General features: G+C 39.7%; 1 protein-coding gene across 4 annotated transcripts in view; it reads right to left on the reverse strand.

The window, feature by feature from the left end:
• Positions 1–20,076, reverse strand: part of NCOA1 (nuclear receptor coactivator 1) — a 426,703-nt gene that overhangs the window by 21,432 nt on the left and 385,195 nt on the right. For 3 of the 4 annotated variants that reach the window (XM_070734872.1, XM_070734874.1, XM_070734875.1), the window contains exons 13-17: positions 18,835–19,006; positions 14,659–14,844; positions 9,919–10,080; positions 8,137–8,263; positions 1,667–1,835 (exon numbers count right to left, since the gene is read on the reverse strand). In XM_070734872.1, the coding sequence (XP_070590973.1) occupies positions 1,667–1,835; positions 8,137–8,263; positions 9,919–10,080; positions 14,659–14,844; positions 18,835–19,006 (816 nt within the window). The remainder of the gene's footprint in view (positions 1–1,666; positions 1,836–8,136; positions 8,264–9,918; positions 10,081–14,658; positions 14,845–18,834; positions 19,007–20,076) is intronic. The other variant, XM_070734876.1, reaches the window with a different exon arrangement.

Below are 20,076 nucleotides of genomic sequence, written 5' to 3' on the forward strand. Positions count from 1 at the left end.
CCATCAAAAACTAAACAGGAGCAAATCGCTTTAAGCAGAGCCAAAATACTGTACCTTAAAGGTTGCTCCATGTTTAGAGGACACTGATATTACATATTTTTTAAAATACAATTTCTTACATTTTATCTAGTGTAGAATTCATTGGAAAAGTCCCTGATGTTGGAAAAGATTGAAGGCAAAAGGAGAAGGGGATGGCAGAGAGGGTGAGATGGTTCAATGGGGTCACCAGCGCAATGAACATGAGTTTGGGCAAACTCCGGGAGACAGTGAAAGACAGAGGAGCCTGCTGTTCTAAGGTCCATGGGGGTCACATGATTTAGTTAGCGACTGAATACCAACAAGAACGAAGCAAGTAGAATAACTAATGGGTGAGTTAGGAAGCTGTGACTTTGGCTTTCCTATGTCTTTATTCAGTCTTGTATTAATTTATTTTGTGGACTGTGAACTCAACTTCCCCAACACATATTTATTCATAATCATTGCCAATTATACAGAGTTTGGGATCATGTCGAACAGAGGTTATAATTTCTATTGTGATAGATTTTTAAAAAGCCAAATCAGTTGGAAGTTGGAAGGTAATGAAATAAACTATCATGCCTTATTCTTCCTGGAAAAACATAATTCAAGGGAAAAATGTCATACTGAACTTTTAAGATTCATCATAAATATATTCAAGACCTGTATGATCTATATCAATATACTTTAACTAGTCGAAAATACAGTGATACCTTGTCTTACGAACCCCTCTTCATATGGACTTTTCGTGATACGAACCCAGTGTTTAAGATTTTTTTGCCTCTTCTTTTGAACTATTTTCACCTTATGAACCCGAGCCGCCACTACTGGGATGCCCCGCCTCCGGACTTCCGTTGCCAGCCAAAGCGCAGGGATTTCCCTGAGCCTCCCCTCGCTGGGAATCCCCGCCTCCGGACTTCCATTGCCAGCCAAAGCGTCCATTCTTGCATTGCTGGGATTTCTCTGAGCTTTCATTTTTGCTGGTGCTGCTTTGAATCCCAGCGAGGGGAGGCTTAGGGAAATCCCAGGAATGCAAGAACGGGCGCTTTGGCTGGCAACAGAAGACCGGAGGCAGGGATTCCCAGCGGTGCAAGGCAAAAGGGGTGACTTTTGGGATAGGGTTGCATGCATTATTTGCTTTTACATTGATTCCTATGGGGAAAATTGCTTCGTCTTATGAACTTTTCCACTTACGAACCTGGTCATGGAACGAATTAAGTTTGTAAGACAAGGTATCACTGTATCACAATATTTGGGAAAATATTTATTTTGTTTTCTACACTGTACTAACTTTATGTAATTTTTTATTAATTTTTAAAATAATTAATGCCTTTAATTTGCATTTAATTTAAATTGTATTTTTTTACTGTGGACATCAGGTTTTTAAGGAGTTAAAATAAGTATTTAAAATAAATAATAAATAACAATAGGTTAAAAAAACATTTTGAAGGGCTTTCGATAGGCAATGTTTGTCAGCATGATATTTTGCAGATGTTTTTGTTTTTTAGTGTGTGCTCACATTTATCATTTATCAGTGCAATGATAAATTCTCCATTCCTGCCCTTCAAGAACTCCCAATTATGGAAAACCCTCTTATTTGTTACATAAGATCAGGCCTTAAAATACAGAAGCAGACTGAATTGCTCATTACCTGGACCAGTTTGTCAATGCCAAGAGCTCGATCCAGTTCTGCCAACTCATTTTCATCTTTGCCACTAAGAAAGGATACCAGTTGTTCCAAAAGGGCTTTCTCATCATTTCTTCCTTCTGGAGTGGTAGGAGGGCATAAGAGCTCATCCAGCTGAGATGTGATGCACTGGCTGTAGGAATGTCAATATAAACAAAAATGAAAGCTCTCAAATCCCTTTGGATATTTGACTTATGACATGAGAAGCACTGCATGTTCATATGGGCATTTTTCCAAAACTCATTTGGCTCTGTGGTTTATCAGCACTGTATGTTATAAATTTAGCACATGATTTCCAAAAAGCTTGAAAAGTGATGATTACCTAATCAGGCATTCTGTTGCCATCAATGGTCAAGTTTAGAAAATTCCTACACCAAATGCCTTAAGAGTGCCCCCAACCTATCCCAAAAACACATATACAAAGATGTTTCAATGTTGACATGGTTTTCTGCACTGGAATATCCCATTCTACTGGAATATCTATTAAGAAAGATTGTTAATTTTCAAATACAGGTTATATGGGAGAAGCAAACAATGAATCTTGCTTGTAGGATTCCTGTAAGCCTCTGGCTGACCTCTCAATACTGCATTAAGTGGAACTTTGTTGGGATTCAGGAAAGCTGTATTTTTATATAATGAGTATTTATTTATTTAATACAAGACGACACAAAATTTCCATTGTCATTTTCACAGCATCATATCCTTCTGGATTTTCCTAATGACATAGAAGTTACAAAAAAATGACTCATCGTGAAAATAAAACTGCAGGTTTATGAAAAATTAGATTTATGTCAACCAGCAGTCCCGGAATCTTAGTTGTGTGTGAATCTTGCACATGCAGTTTTAGATTTTTTTTTTTTTAAGTGTTTACTGTATCCAGAAGTGTTGGGTAGGTGAAAGAGATTTTAGTTCAGCAGTCTATTCTACAGTCTTTGCAGGAGAACTCACACAACAAAGACTTCAATATGTCACTGCCAGGAACAGGCTCAAAGAGCAAACAATTGCAGACTATTGGAACAACAAAGCCAAGACACACACAGTGGAGAACGTCCAACTGTATAATGAAGTTTCCCTCACCCTGAGGCTACTGAGCTATTCAAGTTAACTATTCATTTCTATTTTATAGACCACTCTTTCTTGTTGGCTCAAAATAAAACAAAACAGGCATTTCAATCTTCCATTCGTATTCCAAAAGGGCTCAAAATCTAATTAACGTAAGAAATTAAAGAGAGCAGAAGAAGGCTAATGAAAGTAAATGGTAAAGAAATCAAACACTGGGTTTGTTACAAGAGGAACAGGATGCTTCATTTTCCCCACCCTCCCCAGTTATACAACCTCCCTCTCCCCTCTCCGTCACTAAGAGAGAAGAGAGAGAGAGAAAGATTTCCACTTCCTTGGTTAGATTCCTAAAATCCTCTGAATGACACCTTGCAGGAGAGCTTTGCAGAAGACAGAAAACTGCCTTGACCCACCATCTCTTTTGCAATAAGGAACAATCACGGAAGGTGGGAAGGAAGGAAGGAAGGAAGGAAGGAAGGAAAGAAGGAAGGAAGGAAGGAAGGAAAGAAGGAAGGAAGGAAAGAAGGAAGGAAGGAAGGAAGGAGGGAGGGAAGGAAGGAAGGAAAGAAGGAAGGAAAGAAGGAAGGAAGGAAAGAAGGAAGGAAGGAAGGAAAGAAGGAAGGAAGGAAGGAAGGAAAGAAGGAAGGAAAGAAGGAAAGAAGGAAGGAAGGAAAGAAGGAAGGAAGGAAAGAAGGAAGGAAGGAAGGAAAGAAGGAAGGAAAGGAAGGAAGGAAGATTTCATTAATGACAAATAGGATGAGGAAAGCCTTCATGATTCAAGTTCAACTTTTGGCTATAAGGAAACTAGTCCAATGGAAAACCAGGGCATGAGGCCAAGAACCCTGTAACTGAATCATCTTTCACTCAGAGCTCATGCATTTGGGATCTTCCTGGCAGGCGGCAACTCCTCACCCCATTCCAAAATAGCATGTTGCTTGTATTTAGGGAAATGAGACAGGACAGCTGGAGGCAAAGAGTTGTGGCAAGAGGGATTTTCTGTCCTCCCCTAGGATTACGGCCTAAACTAATGTTCTGCCAAGAGTTACGTTTGCTCCCACAGAATTTCCCATTAGCCTTATAAAAATGGTTGAGTGGTTTCTGCAGGGCTTTATTTTACACAAGGATTTCACTCAAGGTTATTGGAAGAGAGGGGATATTGAGGAAGAGGGTGGAGCATGGACAGCAGCAATTAGACAAAAACGCAGAGCATCACTTCCCAGTGCCACGTCCCAAATTAATGATTATTTTATGGAAGCAGGGATTCTGCGGGAAATTTTATGTCACTAGATGGCGTAGCGTTAAAGAATTGAACAACTACATCTTGAAAAGTCTTATAATTATATTAAGTATTACAACTATGTTACAACTACGAGCTATTCTTTAGCTCATGAGAATCAGAGAAAAATTACTTCACTATCAATCGTGATGCTGTCTCAAAAATGAGGGTGGTGTGGACAGTGTTCCCTCTAATTTTTTTTTGGGGTGGGCGGAAAAGTATAGTGTCTGAACGGAAGTCCCTTCAGGACTGGGCAGCACAGAAATAATAAACAAACAAACAAACAAACAAACAAATAAATAAAAAACCCACCCTGTTTTGCCTCAGAGAATTTCAAAATAAAATACTGTACTGTGTGTCTATAACAGGGAGCTCATAATAGGGCAACTCTATCAATATCAAAATGCCACTTAAATAGTTGAGCTAGTTTGAAACTAGATTTTGATTTTCTTTCTCTCTTCCTTACTCCCATTCTTTTTCTTTCTCTTTTCCTTCCTCTCTTTTTTCTATCTGTTTCTCTCTCTTCCTTTCTTTCTCTCTCTCTCCTTCCCTCTCACTCTTTCCCTCTCGGCTTCTGGGCAGGTTTGGAAAACTCTGAGTTGATGATGATTTTTAAGTGAGTGATTGCTCACTGCTCAGCTTAGAGGGAACTATGGGTGTGGATGCTGGCCTTAGGATTTCAGCGTGGGACAAATTAAGAAAACGAATAGTGAATTCATTTATTTATTTTTATTTATTTATTTATTTATTTTGTCCAATACATAATACACATTGAAGAGAATAGATATGTAATAATATAAGTAAAGAAAAGAATAGAAGAAAAGATATAAAAGTGTTTGACATATTTGAAAGGAAGAAAAGATAAATGAGATAAGGAGAGACAATTGGACAGGGGACGGAAGGCACACTGGTGCACTTATGCAAGCCCCTTACTGACCTCTAAGGAACCTGGAGAGGTCAATCGTGGATAGTCTAAGGGAAAAACGTTGGGGGTTAGGGGTTGACACTACTGAGTCAGGTAATGAGTTCCATGCTTCGACAACTCGGTTGCTGAAGTCATATTTTTTACACTCAAGTTTGGAGCGGTTAATATTAAGTTTGAATCTGTTGCATGCTCTTGTGTTGTTGCGATTGAAGCTGAAGTAGTCATTGACAGGTAGAACGTTGCAGCATATGATCTTGTGGGCAATACTTAGATCGTGTTTTAGGCAACGTAGTTCTAAGCTTTCTAGACCTAGGATTGATAGTCTGCTTTCATAGGGCATTCTGTTTTGAGTGGAGGAGTGAAGGGCTCTTCTGGTGAAGTATCTTTGGACATTTTCAAGGATGTTGATGTCCAAGATGTGGTATGGGTTCCAGACAGATGAACTGTATTCAAGGATGGGTCTGGCAAACGTTTTGTAGACTCTGGTGATGTCACTTCATTTCTCTTCCCAAAGAGCACTTCCCTCCCAAAAGATGTTAAACCCATGCTTAAAAAAATAGGTTTAGCACTTCTTCAAATACTTGGAGTAAAGGCGCACCTTTTTTACCCCTAAAAAGAGGGTGAAAATGTGGGTGTGTATACAGCATATATCACCTGTGCTGTTTGCTGTCTGGCAAATTGCTGGGAGGCAGAGTCCTTTTCTCCTTGTTTTCCTTCCCCCAACTAAGGTGCATCTTATACTCCGAAAAATTCGGTAAGCATTGACCCTATTTATGTAAGGAGTCCATATAAGACCTAATAAAACCTGACAACTGTTTCAGAAAGTCGTCTTCAGCTATTACGAAGGCAGATGCCCCTGCCAAGGTCAGGTGTTTAGTCTCTTCTGTTGCAAAATGAATTACTGAAGGGTGTTCCTGAATGACTGAGAAGAGAGGGCACGCCTACAGGCCTAAAGTGACCTGTAGAATGGGAGAAACGAATCCTAGATTGCAGTATCAACCACATTGTCAATAAAACATGCTAGATCATGGTAAAAAAAAATGCCAGGAAAAGAAGAAAACTGCAATAGCTCAAGACAAGTTTTAAGCTACCTCAGCTACAGGCTGAAGATGAGACAAAGACAATCTCATGAGGACATGGAGCAAAAAAAAGTGACCAGATACATTTTTGCTTCAGTTAGGGAGGTATGCAGAATTCAAGTAAAGTAAGATGCTGAGATTTTTATTTATTTATTTATTTATTTATTTATTTATTTTGTCCAATACAAATTGAAAGTTAAGGAGAATAAAAACGTGTAGTAGTAAATATCAGGGAAGGGATAGAAGAAGAGATATGAGAATAGAATACATCAATGAAGAGTAGAGGAAGGATATATGGATGGGAGAAAAGATATATAAAATATAGGAGAGACAATTGGACAGGGGACGGAAGGCACTGAACTTGAGATTTAATTCTGAGATTCTGTTAAAATATTCATGAAGTGGGAGAGCCCATGTTAATAAGGATAGCCACTGAATAGGCATAGCAAATAAGTCAGCCAATGAGAGAAGCCTCTTCTGAATCTGTGTAGAGAACCGAAACTTAATCTTAAGGCTGGGTGTGGCTCAGGCCACTCTGCTCTCTGTCCACTTTGGACTCTTTCCTGAAAGGAAGCTAACTCTCCTGCTTGTGTTTACTTGAATAAATAATCTGCTAATGGCATTTGTAAATTCATCTGTTATTATGTTTATAAAGAAGTTATTGAATCCAGTTGAATCAATCATCTGTGTGTGCTTCTGGTTTTGATTTTGCAACAAACTCTAATAGATTCTTTACTTCCTTGGATGAACATCAGAAATATCTAAGAGGTAGCACTACCCTGAGACAGCATCTTTTCAGACTTGACAAAGGAACCCTATAGTTTAAGGCACCACCTTTTCCCTGGCTGGACTTTGACCAGAAAGAAATGCCTGATGAAGAATGAAAAAAAAAGGTCGTAAAAGAAGTTGCTGTCTTACACAACACAATCTTTTTAAATTACTGCTCTCTTAATAAATGAAAGATGAGGGAGTCTCTTGTTGTATTGAACCTGAGGGGTAGTGTCCGAAAATTCAAGGGTACAAATTTCAGACACACACACGTTTGAAAATTCAAAATAATGTTCTTTATCACAAAATTCAAAATAAACTAAGCACTCTTTTTGTATTGCAAAGAACACTCATCCCAAAACAATCTGGTAGTCTGTACAATTCCCTTAATCAGTCCTTAATTACTTAGCTTGCAGCTGTGAAGAAATGTCACAACCCTTCTTCTTCCACAAAGTGAAACACACACACACACTTTGCTCTGCTTTGGTTTCAAAGTCGTGAAAAATCAACAAACCAAGTCCCAAGACAGCAAGGCAGTCCTGAAGCACAACAAGCAGATATTCTTCCACAACAGCCAAACCCACACGCTGTTATTTATATCAGCAGCACTAATTACTGGAGCCCCATCCAAACACAGGTGGCCTCTCTTATCTCCTGTAATATGCCCTCAATTGGTCTCTTCTACACATAACTCTGCGCCTGCGTGGGTCCAAGATATCCGCATCCGAATCAACTGAAGATAAAGGAGATTGACTTCCTGGGCTGTGTGCCAAGCCCCCCTCTTCCAAGTCACCCCCACCTTCTTCTTCGTCTGAGGAAACTGCACTACCTGACTCTGTCGGCAATAAAACAGGCCTATGACATGTTGAAGTTTCCCCTGCATTCACCTCCACATTTCCTGGGGCAGGAGCTGGGCCAGAGCCAACCACAACAGGTAGTGAGACAAATGTCATATTTCTGGGAAATAGGGCCTCATCATCCCTCTGAGTCTTAAGTGTTCCCTTGTGATAGCACAACATTTAAACCATATTTTTTCATTTCTTTTCTGCTGAACAGGAGTGAAAAATAAATACAGCTTTATGGTTCCGGGTGTTTCTTGAAAAAAACCAACCAACCGTGAACTAGGTTTGTGTGTGTGTGTGTGTGTGTGTCTGTCTCTCTGTCTCTCTGTCTGCGTACAAGCACAAACATATGCATTGGTGCTGCTCTCCAGATAAGAAACTCTACCTCAATACTGCAAATGGGGGAAAAAAAAACTTTAGATGACTTTTTAAACTTCTCATACTGGGCTATACAATGATCAAGGAAAACCCATCTCTGTACTTACTCATCTGGTTTAGTCATAGGTCCTCTGTTGATGGAAGCCATGGGATTATCTGCCCATGGGATCTGCTCCCCTATGGTTGGCGGCCCAAATTGATGGTCACTGACTCCCAATTCCAGTTCAGGCAATCCTGAGAGAGAAAAGTGTATGTCATTTTGTGGTACAAGAAGAGCACGCTAGTTTGATTGGGTCATAAAATAGGACCAAAGGATAGGAGGTGAGCGCACCTAGGCTGGAGCTTGCTCATGAGGAAAGCCGGATTAAAATGTGCAACTTGTATAAGATTACCTAAAGCAGGCCAGTAAGGAGGCAGTCCACTATTCTATGTAACATTCAAACAATTATTTGCCTGAGTAGCAGTACCTCCCAGTAACAGTTCATAGTTTCTGTAATGGGAAGAGTGCAGTTCTATGGGTTGGAGTACACATGACAACCATGAGACACTCTTGGCACTATTTGGTTCAGTTCACTGCAAGGAAGATACTCCCTGGGATTCCTTGCAACCAGGTGGCAATCAGCTCTTGATATATCCACCATTGGGGGCCCTCACAGTGCTCTACGGGTATAGAAACATAGAAGATTGATGGCAGAAAAAGACCTCAAGGTCCAACTAGTCTGCCCTTATATTATTTCCTGTATTTTATCTTAGGATGGATATATGTTTATCCCAGGCATGTTTAAATTCAGTTACTGTGGATTTACCAACCACGTCTGCTGGAATTTTCTTCCAAGCATCTACTACTCTTTTGTTAAAATAATATTTTCTCATGTTGCTTCTGATCTTTCCCCCAACTAATCTCAGATTGTGCCCCCTTGTTCTTGTGTTCACTTTCCTATTAAAAACACTTCCCTCCTGAACTTTATTTAACTCTTTAACATATTTAAATGTTTCGATCATGTCCCCCCTTTGCCTTCTGTCCTCCACACTATACAGATTGAGTTCATGAAGTCTTTCCTGATAAGTTTTATGCTTAAGACCTTCCACCATTCTTGTAGCCTGTCTTTGGACCCATTCGATTTTATCAATATCCTCAGTATCATTATCAGTATCCTCAAAGACAGCCACCCTCTATCAAATCCAAAGGGGCTCTGAAGTATCTTTGTTGTAACACGATACTGCACCTGAAAATACTTGGTGCACATAAAGGTGGCTCATTAAGACATTACAGTGATAGTGAGAGTTGTATCAGGAGGGTCCCTCCCCTAAAATATAAGGAAAGGACTGAACTGAAGACTGGAACCATTTTCACAATGGTAAAAGCTGTTGGATGTAGTACTCAAAAGCCAGAGTAGGCTCTGTCCAGTGAAGGCCTACTACCGGAATGGTAAGGTGCTATGTTCCGGTAGCAATTTTGGAGATGTATGCGCAGCTGTGCGCCCCCGATGTGCACATGTGCACTCCCATACAAGATTTGGCTTCTGCGCATGTGCAGCAAATGAAATCTTGCATGAAGATGCTCATGCAAGTGAGATTTTGGCGACTTTCATCATTTTTTTTTGCTTCTGCGCATGTGCGGAAGCAAAAATATGGGTGAAAATTGCCAAAATCTTACTTGCTCATTAATCTGTCCCCTGGTATAGCCCACAAAGGAAGGAGAGCCCGTAGCTTAGAGGTTAATACATCTACGTAATATGTAAGTAGCCCGGGTTTGAATCCCAGGATATGGCTAGCTGACAAGAACGAAATAGCTTGGAACAGATCTACACTAGTTTCCCTTTATTTCTTTGTCAGTAAAACAAAAATTTAACTCAAAAGCTAGAGGTGCATGATAATTAATAATGTACCCGTAGCACCATCAATCAGTTCTCCAGGCTTCACTGGGCTTCCAATATCCAAATTATAGTTCCATGGCAGTTTGAAAGGCTGTCTAACATTATAATTGTGAATATAAATACGTTTGCAATTCTGCCAAACATCTCCTGGATCTTCAAGTAGGAAAATGGGTGCTGAAGGAGTAAAATAACAGCTTTAGGGCATAAGGTAGGAAGCAGCAACTCCTGTTTTTTTAAACCTTTTAAATTGAAGACTTATGCATATCTAAAATATGCATGTCTAGAGATGAGGACAACAAGGCTATTCATACCATTATTTCATTAAATACCATTACAGTATTCCCATGTGTTTTCAGCCATGCTCACTGTAAGAAGTTATTTATTTATTTATTTGTTTGTTTGTTTGTTTATTTAATTTATCAATCAAGTACAGGATAGTAGTTTATTTAAACATAACATAGAAAGTTTATTTAAATATAACATAGAAAGTAATGATAAAAAGACCATAGTACAGGGACGGTAGGCACAATGGTGCGCTTATGCACGCCCCTTATAGACCTCTTAGAAAAGGGGAGAGGTCAACTGTAAACAATCTAAAGTTGAAGATTTGGTGGTTGGGGGAAGAAACAACAGTCAGGTAGTGAATTCCAGGAGTTGATTACTCTATTGCTGAAGTCATATTTTCTGCAGTCTAGTTTGGAACGGCTTAAATTTAGTTTGAATCTGTTATGTGCTCATGTGTTGTTGTGGTTGACAGTGAAGTAGTCATTAACATGGAAAAAAATGGAGCAAAAAGAAGTCCACGTGTGTTCCTCTGGTTGGTCCTTAAAGTTCCAATGGCTGTCTAAGACCATTGAGACTCTAGACTAGGGGGTGTCAAACTCACGTCATCACAGCACCAGCATGTGATATATCGGGACTTTCCCTCCTTTGCTAAACTGTGTGTGAGTGTTGCTTGTGTGTGACACATCCGGCCTGCAGGTCCGGAGTTTGACAGCCCTGGTCTAGACCAACATGGCCAGGATAGCATTAAGGGCTATTTGGTGTAGTTTGACAAGAAACAAGCACAGTCCTTAAACTCAAATAACACCTCCACTTTCCCCAGGCTAGTATGCTCCAGATACATTGAAGTTAAATCGCCACCCTGTCCTGGATGATAGAAATCATTGCACAACACATTAGAAGGTCAGCAGGTCAGCATGGTCTATAGTGCAAGGCTTGTGACTGAACAGAGTTACAAAATAGAGAGTCAACCTGCAATCGTTTATTTCGTTCTTAAACTAGATGTGCAGCAGCAGTGAAGTATTCTTAAGGGTTGCTTGGCAACTGGAAAATAAAGAAATCGCTGTCGACCATTGTAACATGGCCGATTATGGCTGAGGAACGGATTGCTCCAGATGGGTAAGCCATTTAAGAGGGCTGACCATCCATACTAGGAATAGACCTAGCAACAAATCCAAGAGGGCTACAGATCAAATCACAGTCCTTCCAGAACATCCATTCAAATTCAATCAAATTGTATCATTGACGGCAACGTTCCCTCTGCCAATGAGATCTCTGCCTATAAACAAGGCACATTATCCCTTTTTTTATTTCAGGAAACTTGAAAGTTGCTTGTATTTCATGGCATGCAGCTATGAAATATTATTACTCTAATATTCCGTGTAATCAAATTATCTTATTTGCTAATTAGAAAAAGGGTGCATATATGAAATATAATATCAAAACTATGACTAAAACGAAGCCATGAGGACAATATAGTCCATCAGTAACATAATTTCACTATCACCAGACTGTCCCTCAGTCCTCCAAATGAAAATTAATATTAAAAATAGCTTACCATTTGTCAGTTTGGTAAATTTTATGAGACCTAGCATATGTGAGAAGAATTCTCACAAGATTTCTTGCACAAAAACTGAGACTGCAAATGTTTCATAGGATTTGGGGAAATTGAACACTGGAAATTTTGGGAGGCTTTTTTGTGAGTGCAGTGGTACCTCATCTTACGAACGCCTCTTCTATCGAACTTTTTGAGATACGAACCCGGTGTTTAAGATTTTTTTGCCTCTTCTTCTGAACTATTTTCACCTTACGAACCCAAGCCGCTGCTGCTGGGATGAAGGGGTTTCTTTCCCCACCCTTTTTTGGAGAAAGAAAAGGGAGGGGCGGCTTGGAGGGGGAAAGAGTTTGCATTTTAAAAAGTAGAAGAACAGCGTGCTTGCACAGGCACTGAAAGGGTGTCTTTTGAAGAAAGAAAAGGGAGGGGCGCCCCCCTTGCCTTTCTTCCTTCCCACTCACCCTTTAGCCTAGCCTTGCTTCTTCCACCCGCCCCCTTTAGCTGCTCCTCCCTGCCCTCTGTTCACCTCCCTTCTAAAGTTTGGGATTTTCCTGAAGGATTTGCACACATTATTTGCTTTTACATTGATTCCTATGGGAAACATTGTTTCATCTTACGAACTTTTCACCTTACGAACCTCCTCCTGGAACCAATTAAGTTCGTATCATGAGGTATCACTGTATCTTGGATTTTTTAGGGCATTTGCCAGAAAATGGTGTGTTACTGTAAATCCTGAAATGCTTGATACATTTCACTTCTGTGGTAGATCCATGCCAGTGATGGTCTCCTACAGGTACGGTCAGGTACACAGAACTAGTAGAAAAATTTGGTCTGGTATGCAGAACTGGTAGAAAAAAATTGATATTTTTCCTTTTCCCCCTTTCCTGGGTATGTTTTTCCTATCACCGTAAATGAGGTTGAATGTGTATAATTTTAGAAGAGCTGTGTGTGTGTCTACAGTTTATACAGTAGATAATATATATTTTTGTGTGCCTGTGTGTAATATGTATATACACATATGTCATATATATATATAGAATTAAATAGTATATTTTGGATAGAAACATAGAAACATAGAAGACTGACGGCAGAAAAAGACCTCATGGTCCATCTAATCTGCCCTTATACTATTTCCTGTGTTTTATCTTAGGATGGATATATGTTTATCACAGGCATGTTTAAATTCAATTACTGTGGATTTACCAACCACGTCTGCTGGAAGTTTGTTCCAAGGATCTACTACTCTTTCAGTGAAATAATATTTCCTCACGTTGCTTTTGATCTTTCCCCCAACTAACTTCAGATTGTGTCCCCTTGTTCTTGTATTCACTTTCCTATTAAAAACACTTCCCTCCTGGACCTTATTTAACCCTTTAACATATTTAAATGTTTTGATCTTATCCCCCCTTTCCTTCTGTCCTCCAGATTTTACAGATTGTAGGATGAGACATTTCTAGATTCTAGAGTAAAAACACTTTTTTCTATTGACTGTTAAGATGGCTATTCTTCATTCTTGTGTCTTTACTTAGAGTGAAAGACCAACGGGGCAGAACTAATGTTTCTGAGCAGGCTAAGCATGTGATAATTACATCTGTACTTCAATATGCAAAACAATTTTCTTCTCCTAACCATTCAGGTAATCAGCCCAAGGAAGCATGACTAGGCACTCCATTTGGACGCAGAGGGGACAAGCATGGTCTAATGATTAAGGTACTGACCAAAGACTGGGGAAGTCTTGGTTCAAATCTATTCTCAGTCATGGAAGCTAAGCAATTTTGGGCAAATCTCTCAGCTCAAATCACATCAAGGAAGGAAAAAGTGCCATGGATCAGTGGTGGGTTCTACTTACCTTCCCTACCGGTTTTGCTATGTTATGTCAGGGAAATGAGCCTCTGCACATGCGCAGAAGCCTTTGCGCATGAACAGAGGGGTTTTTTGCCAGCCGCTTTCAAGGAACAGCGATCAGAGAACTGGTTTGGGGGATGTGGCCAGCCAGCCATTGCTGCCAGTTCGGCGAGCAGGGGCACATTTCTGCCACCGGTTCAGGAGAATCAGTCCAAACCAATACCAGCCCACCACTGCTATGGATGCTGTTACTCTCCTAGAAGAAAGTTGGGATCCGTGCTTATCAAATATGAATAATAATAAAGTAGAGGCCAAAAGCCTCATGTGGTCACGTTTTACTCCATGGCAGGCTAAGTCAGTGATGGCAAACTTTTTGATTCGCATGCCAAAAGCGAGGGAGGAGGATGCGGGTGCATGCCCACACATCCATAATTCCATGCCCCCCATGCATGCGCACGTGCCCCCCCAGCACGCAATGGCATGCCCGTTTTTCGCTCTCTCCAGACTTCAAAGCCTTTCTAGGAGCCTGGGGAGGGCGAAAACAGCCTTCCGCACACACCCATGGAGGCTCTTCGGTGGCAGAAAATGGCCCATTTGCCACGTTTAATTTAGTTTAATTTAATTTCTTTGAGTTTTAAGCTGCCCAACTAACTTGTTACGGACTGGGCGGTGTACAACAAGTTCTGCTTGAACCTGAAGGCCCATTGAAGAACTTGAAGACCTCCGGGGCGAAGGAGGCCATTTTCGCTCTCCCTAGGCTACTAGAAAGGCTCTGGAGCTTGGGTAGAGCAAAAAACGGGCCTTCCCCAACCCCTCCAGAGGCTGAAAACAGGCTGTTTCCTGACTCCCAGTGGGCCCAGAAAGCTTGAAAATCAGCTGAGCTCATGTGCCCACTGATATGGCTCCATGGGCCATTTATGGCGCCCGTGTCACAGGTTCGCCATCAAGGAGCTAAGTTATTATTTAATAGGTCGATCTCCCTGAAAGAGCTATTGGGAAAAGCAATTGTTTTTTTATATTGATAGACCTTAGAAATAGAGGTTTACATTCATCATACTAAAAGCACATACCAGTATCCGGTTGAAAAGGACTTGGGCCCGGTACTGCCCCCCTGCCCTGTTCCGATGGCAAGCCATGATGTGGGCTGCTGCCATTTGTGGCAGGGAAAGGTGCTGTCCGTAGCTGAACTGGCTCCATTGGATCACAGAATTCAAATGGGGACCGTCCGGTTTGCATTCCCTGCCCACCATTAACAGCTAGAACAGGAAAAAATCAGTTCAGAAAGGAGCATATAACTTCCCTGTTTTGGTCAACCAAAGAATACGACCAGCAGTGATATTAGATAGAGAAGGTCGAGGTTGTATAAATTGACATTCGAGCCAGGCATGTGGCCTTGACCTTTCTTAAATATTTTTTTCATATAAAGAATATTGTTAATTAAAAAAGCTTTAAAACCCACAGTGCAAAATCATACAGCTACTGAAAATGACCATACTGTGTTCTGGTATTGAACCTACTGTCTGGAATTCCTATACAAACCATCAGAGGGCTCTCTTTGCCACTCAACAATTAATAAAAATTCCTTTGCTTTAATCAAAGGAACCAAACCCCATATTTTCAGGGTTCAATAAGACAAACAGGGATAGATTTAAACTACAAGCGGAAACTAGTTGGAAGGAAAATCTAACAGCTAAAATGTGAATTTCTTCTATCAGCTTCTATTCTTTGTTACATTCTCAAATATTGCTTCGCTGTTTCAGAAAAGAGATTGTGAAAACTTAGTACTGAATAATGTTAAAACCTGAATAGTAAAAGTTACCTACTTTCAACTGCTAAGGCTTTCTTAGCAGTTGAAAGTAGGTAACTTTTACTATTCACTTTTATAAAAAGTGTATGAGATACATAAAGCCAAATTTCATTTTTAAAATGTTGCAGAAAAGAGATTGTGAAAAATTAGTACTGAATAATGTTAAAACCTGAATAGTAAAAGTTACCTACTTTCAACTGCTAAGGCTTTCTTAGCAGTTGAAAGTAGGCAACTTTTACTATTCACTTTTATAAAAAGTGTATGAGATACATGAAGCCAAATTTCATTTTTAAAATGTTGCAAAATTTATCAGAGGTTTAATTGAAGTCGGAGATTTACTTATCTAGCTCTAACTGCCGAAAAATGTTTTCAACCTTCAATCCTATAACCATGTTTGCAATTATGTTATTGGGATTCCAAAAAACTAAACAGATAATTCTCTATATACAAAGCATTTGCAAACTTATAAATAATACAAGATGATTCTATCAGGTAGAAAATATCTGTTAATCCGAAGGTTTGCATGCTTCCTACAAGTAATAAGAATGTTAATAAAAAGAACAACAATACTTATTGCATTCCACTTTGTAATACTAATTATGTGGGATTCATATCGTCTTAATTAATTATCTAACAAAAAAAACCCCTTCTATCTCAAAATGAATGAACCCCACCATAAAAACTATTGTAGTTTTTAAAAGTTGGGTTTTCCAAAGCTTCAAACGGAGTAAAACCTTTAGTGCACAGGTTAACAGGTTTGAATGAGCTACATATTACTATACTTGCATTATGAAGCCATCAAAAAACTGACAGCAGAAATGATTAGTTAAGACAACCAAGAGGTGAACAGCTTTTTCAAACCACCTTGTAATTTCTGCAGTTAGGGAAAAGCAAAAACCGCTCTTTGACATGTGCCTTGTGCCTGAGCACTATGGTCCATAAAACTCATTTCTCCTAATGCAGCATCCTGCCTTTTCTTTCCGCAGCTAGCAATAAGCCCAGCGCTAGTGTATTTCGCTAAGTATGAAATCCTGCAAACAATTACTTCTTGTGACAGGCCTTTTATGTATTTTACTGGTTTAGTTATAAGGCACTATAAAATCGGACACAAAGAAGTCACCCAGCCAAGATTTTGCTCAATACAGGCTTTCAGCATTTCCCTGGTTGCTAATGGCAAAGTAAGGATCACTTCTAGGTCATCAAGCAATTTAGCATTACCAAATTTATTTTTTGCTGCCCTCTTGCGCTCTCTCTTCATTTTAAAGAGCAGAAATGATGATTAAAAACCTAGCTGGCCAGCCAGCAAAGCAGCCTAGTAATATACTGCATGTCCAAGAGCTTCATAAACTTACTAAGTCATTTTGTTTTATTTGAGTCCTTTGGGTCAGATTTGAGTTATGGTGACTACGTGGAGAAGCCGATGCAGTTTTCTTGGCAACACTTTCCGAAGCGGTTTACCACTGCCGCCTTCTTATGGCTGAGAGGGAATAATTGGTCTAAAGGCTTCCATGCCTATGACAGGATTATAACACAGTCTCCCAGCTTCCAGTCCAATTTCTTTTACTGCTATATCAAATGGGTTTTAAATAATGTATCTGCCTTATAACTGGAAGGCCAGTGGTCTTTACCTTAAAGCCAACACAGGCTAAGTTCAATACCAGGTTGAAGTGTCCTGGGCAGACCCATAGCTTGTTATGCTAGCTGTCTAAAAAATAAAAAGGAATCTTGTAGTCCTCAGTAATGAAGAAGACACGGGCATAACACTTCCACAGCTAATGATATTAATAAGCTGTCTCTGAACACTGAAGTTCCAAACTGCCATGATGACCTAAATTGTCAGAGTTCAGAAAACTGATCATTAATTTAATCATCTCCTTCTCCCCAGAGCAATTGGATGCTAATGATATGAGGGCCACCATTACTTAGTTAAGGTTTTTAAATCTTATTAATTGGCAGTTTTCTGAGTATTTATATATTTATGGTTTGGCTACTAATTGCCTTGAGTCTACAGAAATAAGAACCATATAAAAATCTGTATACAGTGGTACTTCTGCTTACGAACTTAATTCATTCCGTGACCAGGTTCTTAAGTAGAAAAGTTTGTAAGAAGAAGCAATTTTTCCCATAGGAATCAATGTAAAAGCAAATAATGCGTGCGATTGGGGAAACCACAGGGAGGGTGGAGGCCCTGTTTCCTCACAGGAGATTCCTAGAGAGGCCCCACAGAGGCTTCTCCACACCTTTTCTGGCCCTGTTTCCTCCCAGCAGATTCTTAGAGATGCCCCACGGAGGCTTCTCCCCACCTTTTCTGGCCCTGTTTCCTCCCAGGAGATTCCTAGAGAGGCCCTGCTTTCTTTCCTCCCAGGAGATTCCTAGAGAGGCCCCATGGAGGCTTCTACCTGCCTTTCCCCGTTACAGTTTTAGAGGCTCGGGTTTGTAAGTGGAAAATGGTTCCTGAGAAGAGATAAAAAAATCTTGAACATCCAGTTCTTATTTAGAAAAGTTCTTAAGTAGAGGCATTCTTAGGTAGAGGTACCACTGTATATAAAAACAAAGGAAAACAATACTGAAAATTATATAAACCAATTATGCATAATAGAAATATTTCTTTATAAACCTTAGGCCTTAAAGATTAAACTCACATTTAATATTCCATAACTGAGGTCTTGAAGAAGATAAACTATTTAGTAAGTTTTGAGAGAATTTTGGCTGAGAATTTAGGAGGTAGCTTAAAAAATGTCAAATATGGGCTAAGCAGTGTCAGGGCACACACTGCATGAGAAGTTAATGGACTACTTAATAGCTGGCAAAACTATGGATTAAGCACTTTGACTTGTGCCAACTTAGCACACGTTGACCTGAATTAAAATGTCATCTCAGTTTGATTGCATGAACTGATTTTACTGTGGAACACAAGGGCTTCGTAACAAGCAATTCATTTTCTCCTGATAATTCTACAACAGGGTTGAGGATGAAGAAGAATTGCTGATTGATGGAATATGTTGCTTCCATTAAAACAATAAGATTAAATAGGTGCATTGATCTTTCTAATCAAACTATCCACATTATATATGTGACCAAATAAATGTTTGTTTCTCTATTATTATAAATACATCTTTAAATGAACTATTGCTGTTTCAGCATCTTAATAGGACCTGACTTTTAGTCAGTATCTGATACTTTGCAAACATACCATACCTCAAAAATCAACCTTATTGTCTTGAAAATGCAACTTTGAAATCCCACGGAAAAACAAATGGTTTAGATTAAACATTATCAAAACAAATTTGATTTTAACAAAGGAACAGAGGTGATTTAGAAGGAAACTTCAATTTTAATCAACCCCTAAACATCTTAAGCACAAGCAATACTAGACTACAGTTTATCAGCCACAGGAAACACTACTAAGAATATATTTAAAAGACTCGGAAGTACATACAGCTCATCCCAGTCGGAGTTCTTGCAGCAGTGCTGGGCTGAAGGGAGGGGCTCAGGATCTCTGATTTGATAGTAATGCCTCCACTTTCAGTTGTCTCTGACCCACACAAGCCTGGTGGCAACTGGGCTGACTTTTCCAGCGGAGGCAGCATCTGCTCAAGATCAGATCCAAACTGAAGGGAGAAAGCAAGATCATAAGTCAGCTACCGAGCCTTTGATGGGTAACCAAAATTAGAGGTGGTGTTTTGTTTTTTAAAAAAATGCTAGTCCTTTTGTTTGGGTTTGGTGCCACAATGGTTTCTTGTTTCATATTGCTATGCTTCACTTCTAGCAGACACTTAACCAGAATGGAACCCAATTTGCAACTAAACATTTAAATATATTAAAGGGTTAAATAAGGTCCAGGAGGGAAGTGTTTTTAATAGGAAAGTGAACACAAGGACAAGGGGACATAATCTGAAGTTAGTTGGGGGAAAGATCAAAAGCGACATGAGAAAATATTATTTTACTGAAAGAGTAGTAGATCCTTGGAACAAACTTCCAGCAGACTTGGTAGATAAATCTACAGTAACTGAATTTAAACATGCCTGGGATAAACATATATCCATCCTAAGATAAAATACAGAAAATAGTATAAGGGCAGACTGGATGGACCATGAGGTCTTTTTCTGCCGTCAGACTTCTATGTTTCTATGTTTCTAAAGCACTGAAGAAATGAGACAACCCAGGCAAATAAGTGATAAATGGGATAGAAAGATGTACAGTATTTCATTATTAGTATGGGGGAAGACAAAATGCGGATGTTTAAAGCACTATCTATACTAGGGACAGTCTTGCCTGTTCTATCCTCCTCTGCTATAGTCAGATGGGAAAGAGTCAAAGCAGTTATATACACATATATATATTTTTTAAAAAACCTCTGGGGCATTTTATGGTGGTGGACCAAAGTAGTGTGCTTAAAATTGCTCAAAGTGTTGTCTTAGGGCGATGCTCTGAATTAGTAATCTGGATCTTGATCAGGGCTGGTGGTGTTCAGAAACACTTCATGGATGAAATTACGGGTAACTAGTGATGGGCAAACCCAACGGTGTTCGGGTTCGGCAAGTTCGGCCGAACTTTACGCAACATTCGGCTGAACTCGAACCCGAACGGGGAATCCCTCCCACAAAGAGATTCTGGGGGTGGAGCTTTGACGTCACCGGCAGGTTGCTAAGGACGCAAGGTGATCACTTCCTGGATTCCA

Source organism: Erythrolamprus reginae, chromosome 1 (assembly GCF_031021105.1).
Source record: "Erythrolamprus reginae isolate rEryReg1 chromosome 1, rEryReg1.hap1, whole genome shotgun sequence".
Taxonomy (NCBI): Eukaryota; Metazoa; Chordata; class Lepidosauria; order Squamata; family Dipsadidae; genus Erythrolamprus; species Erythrolamprus reginae.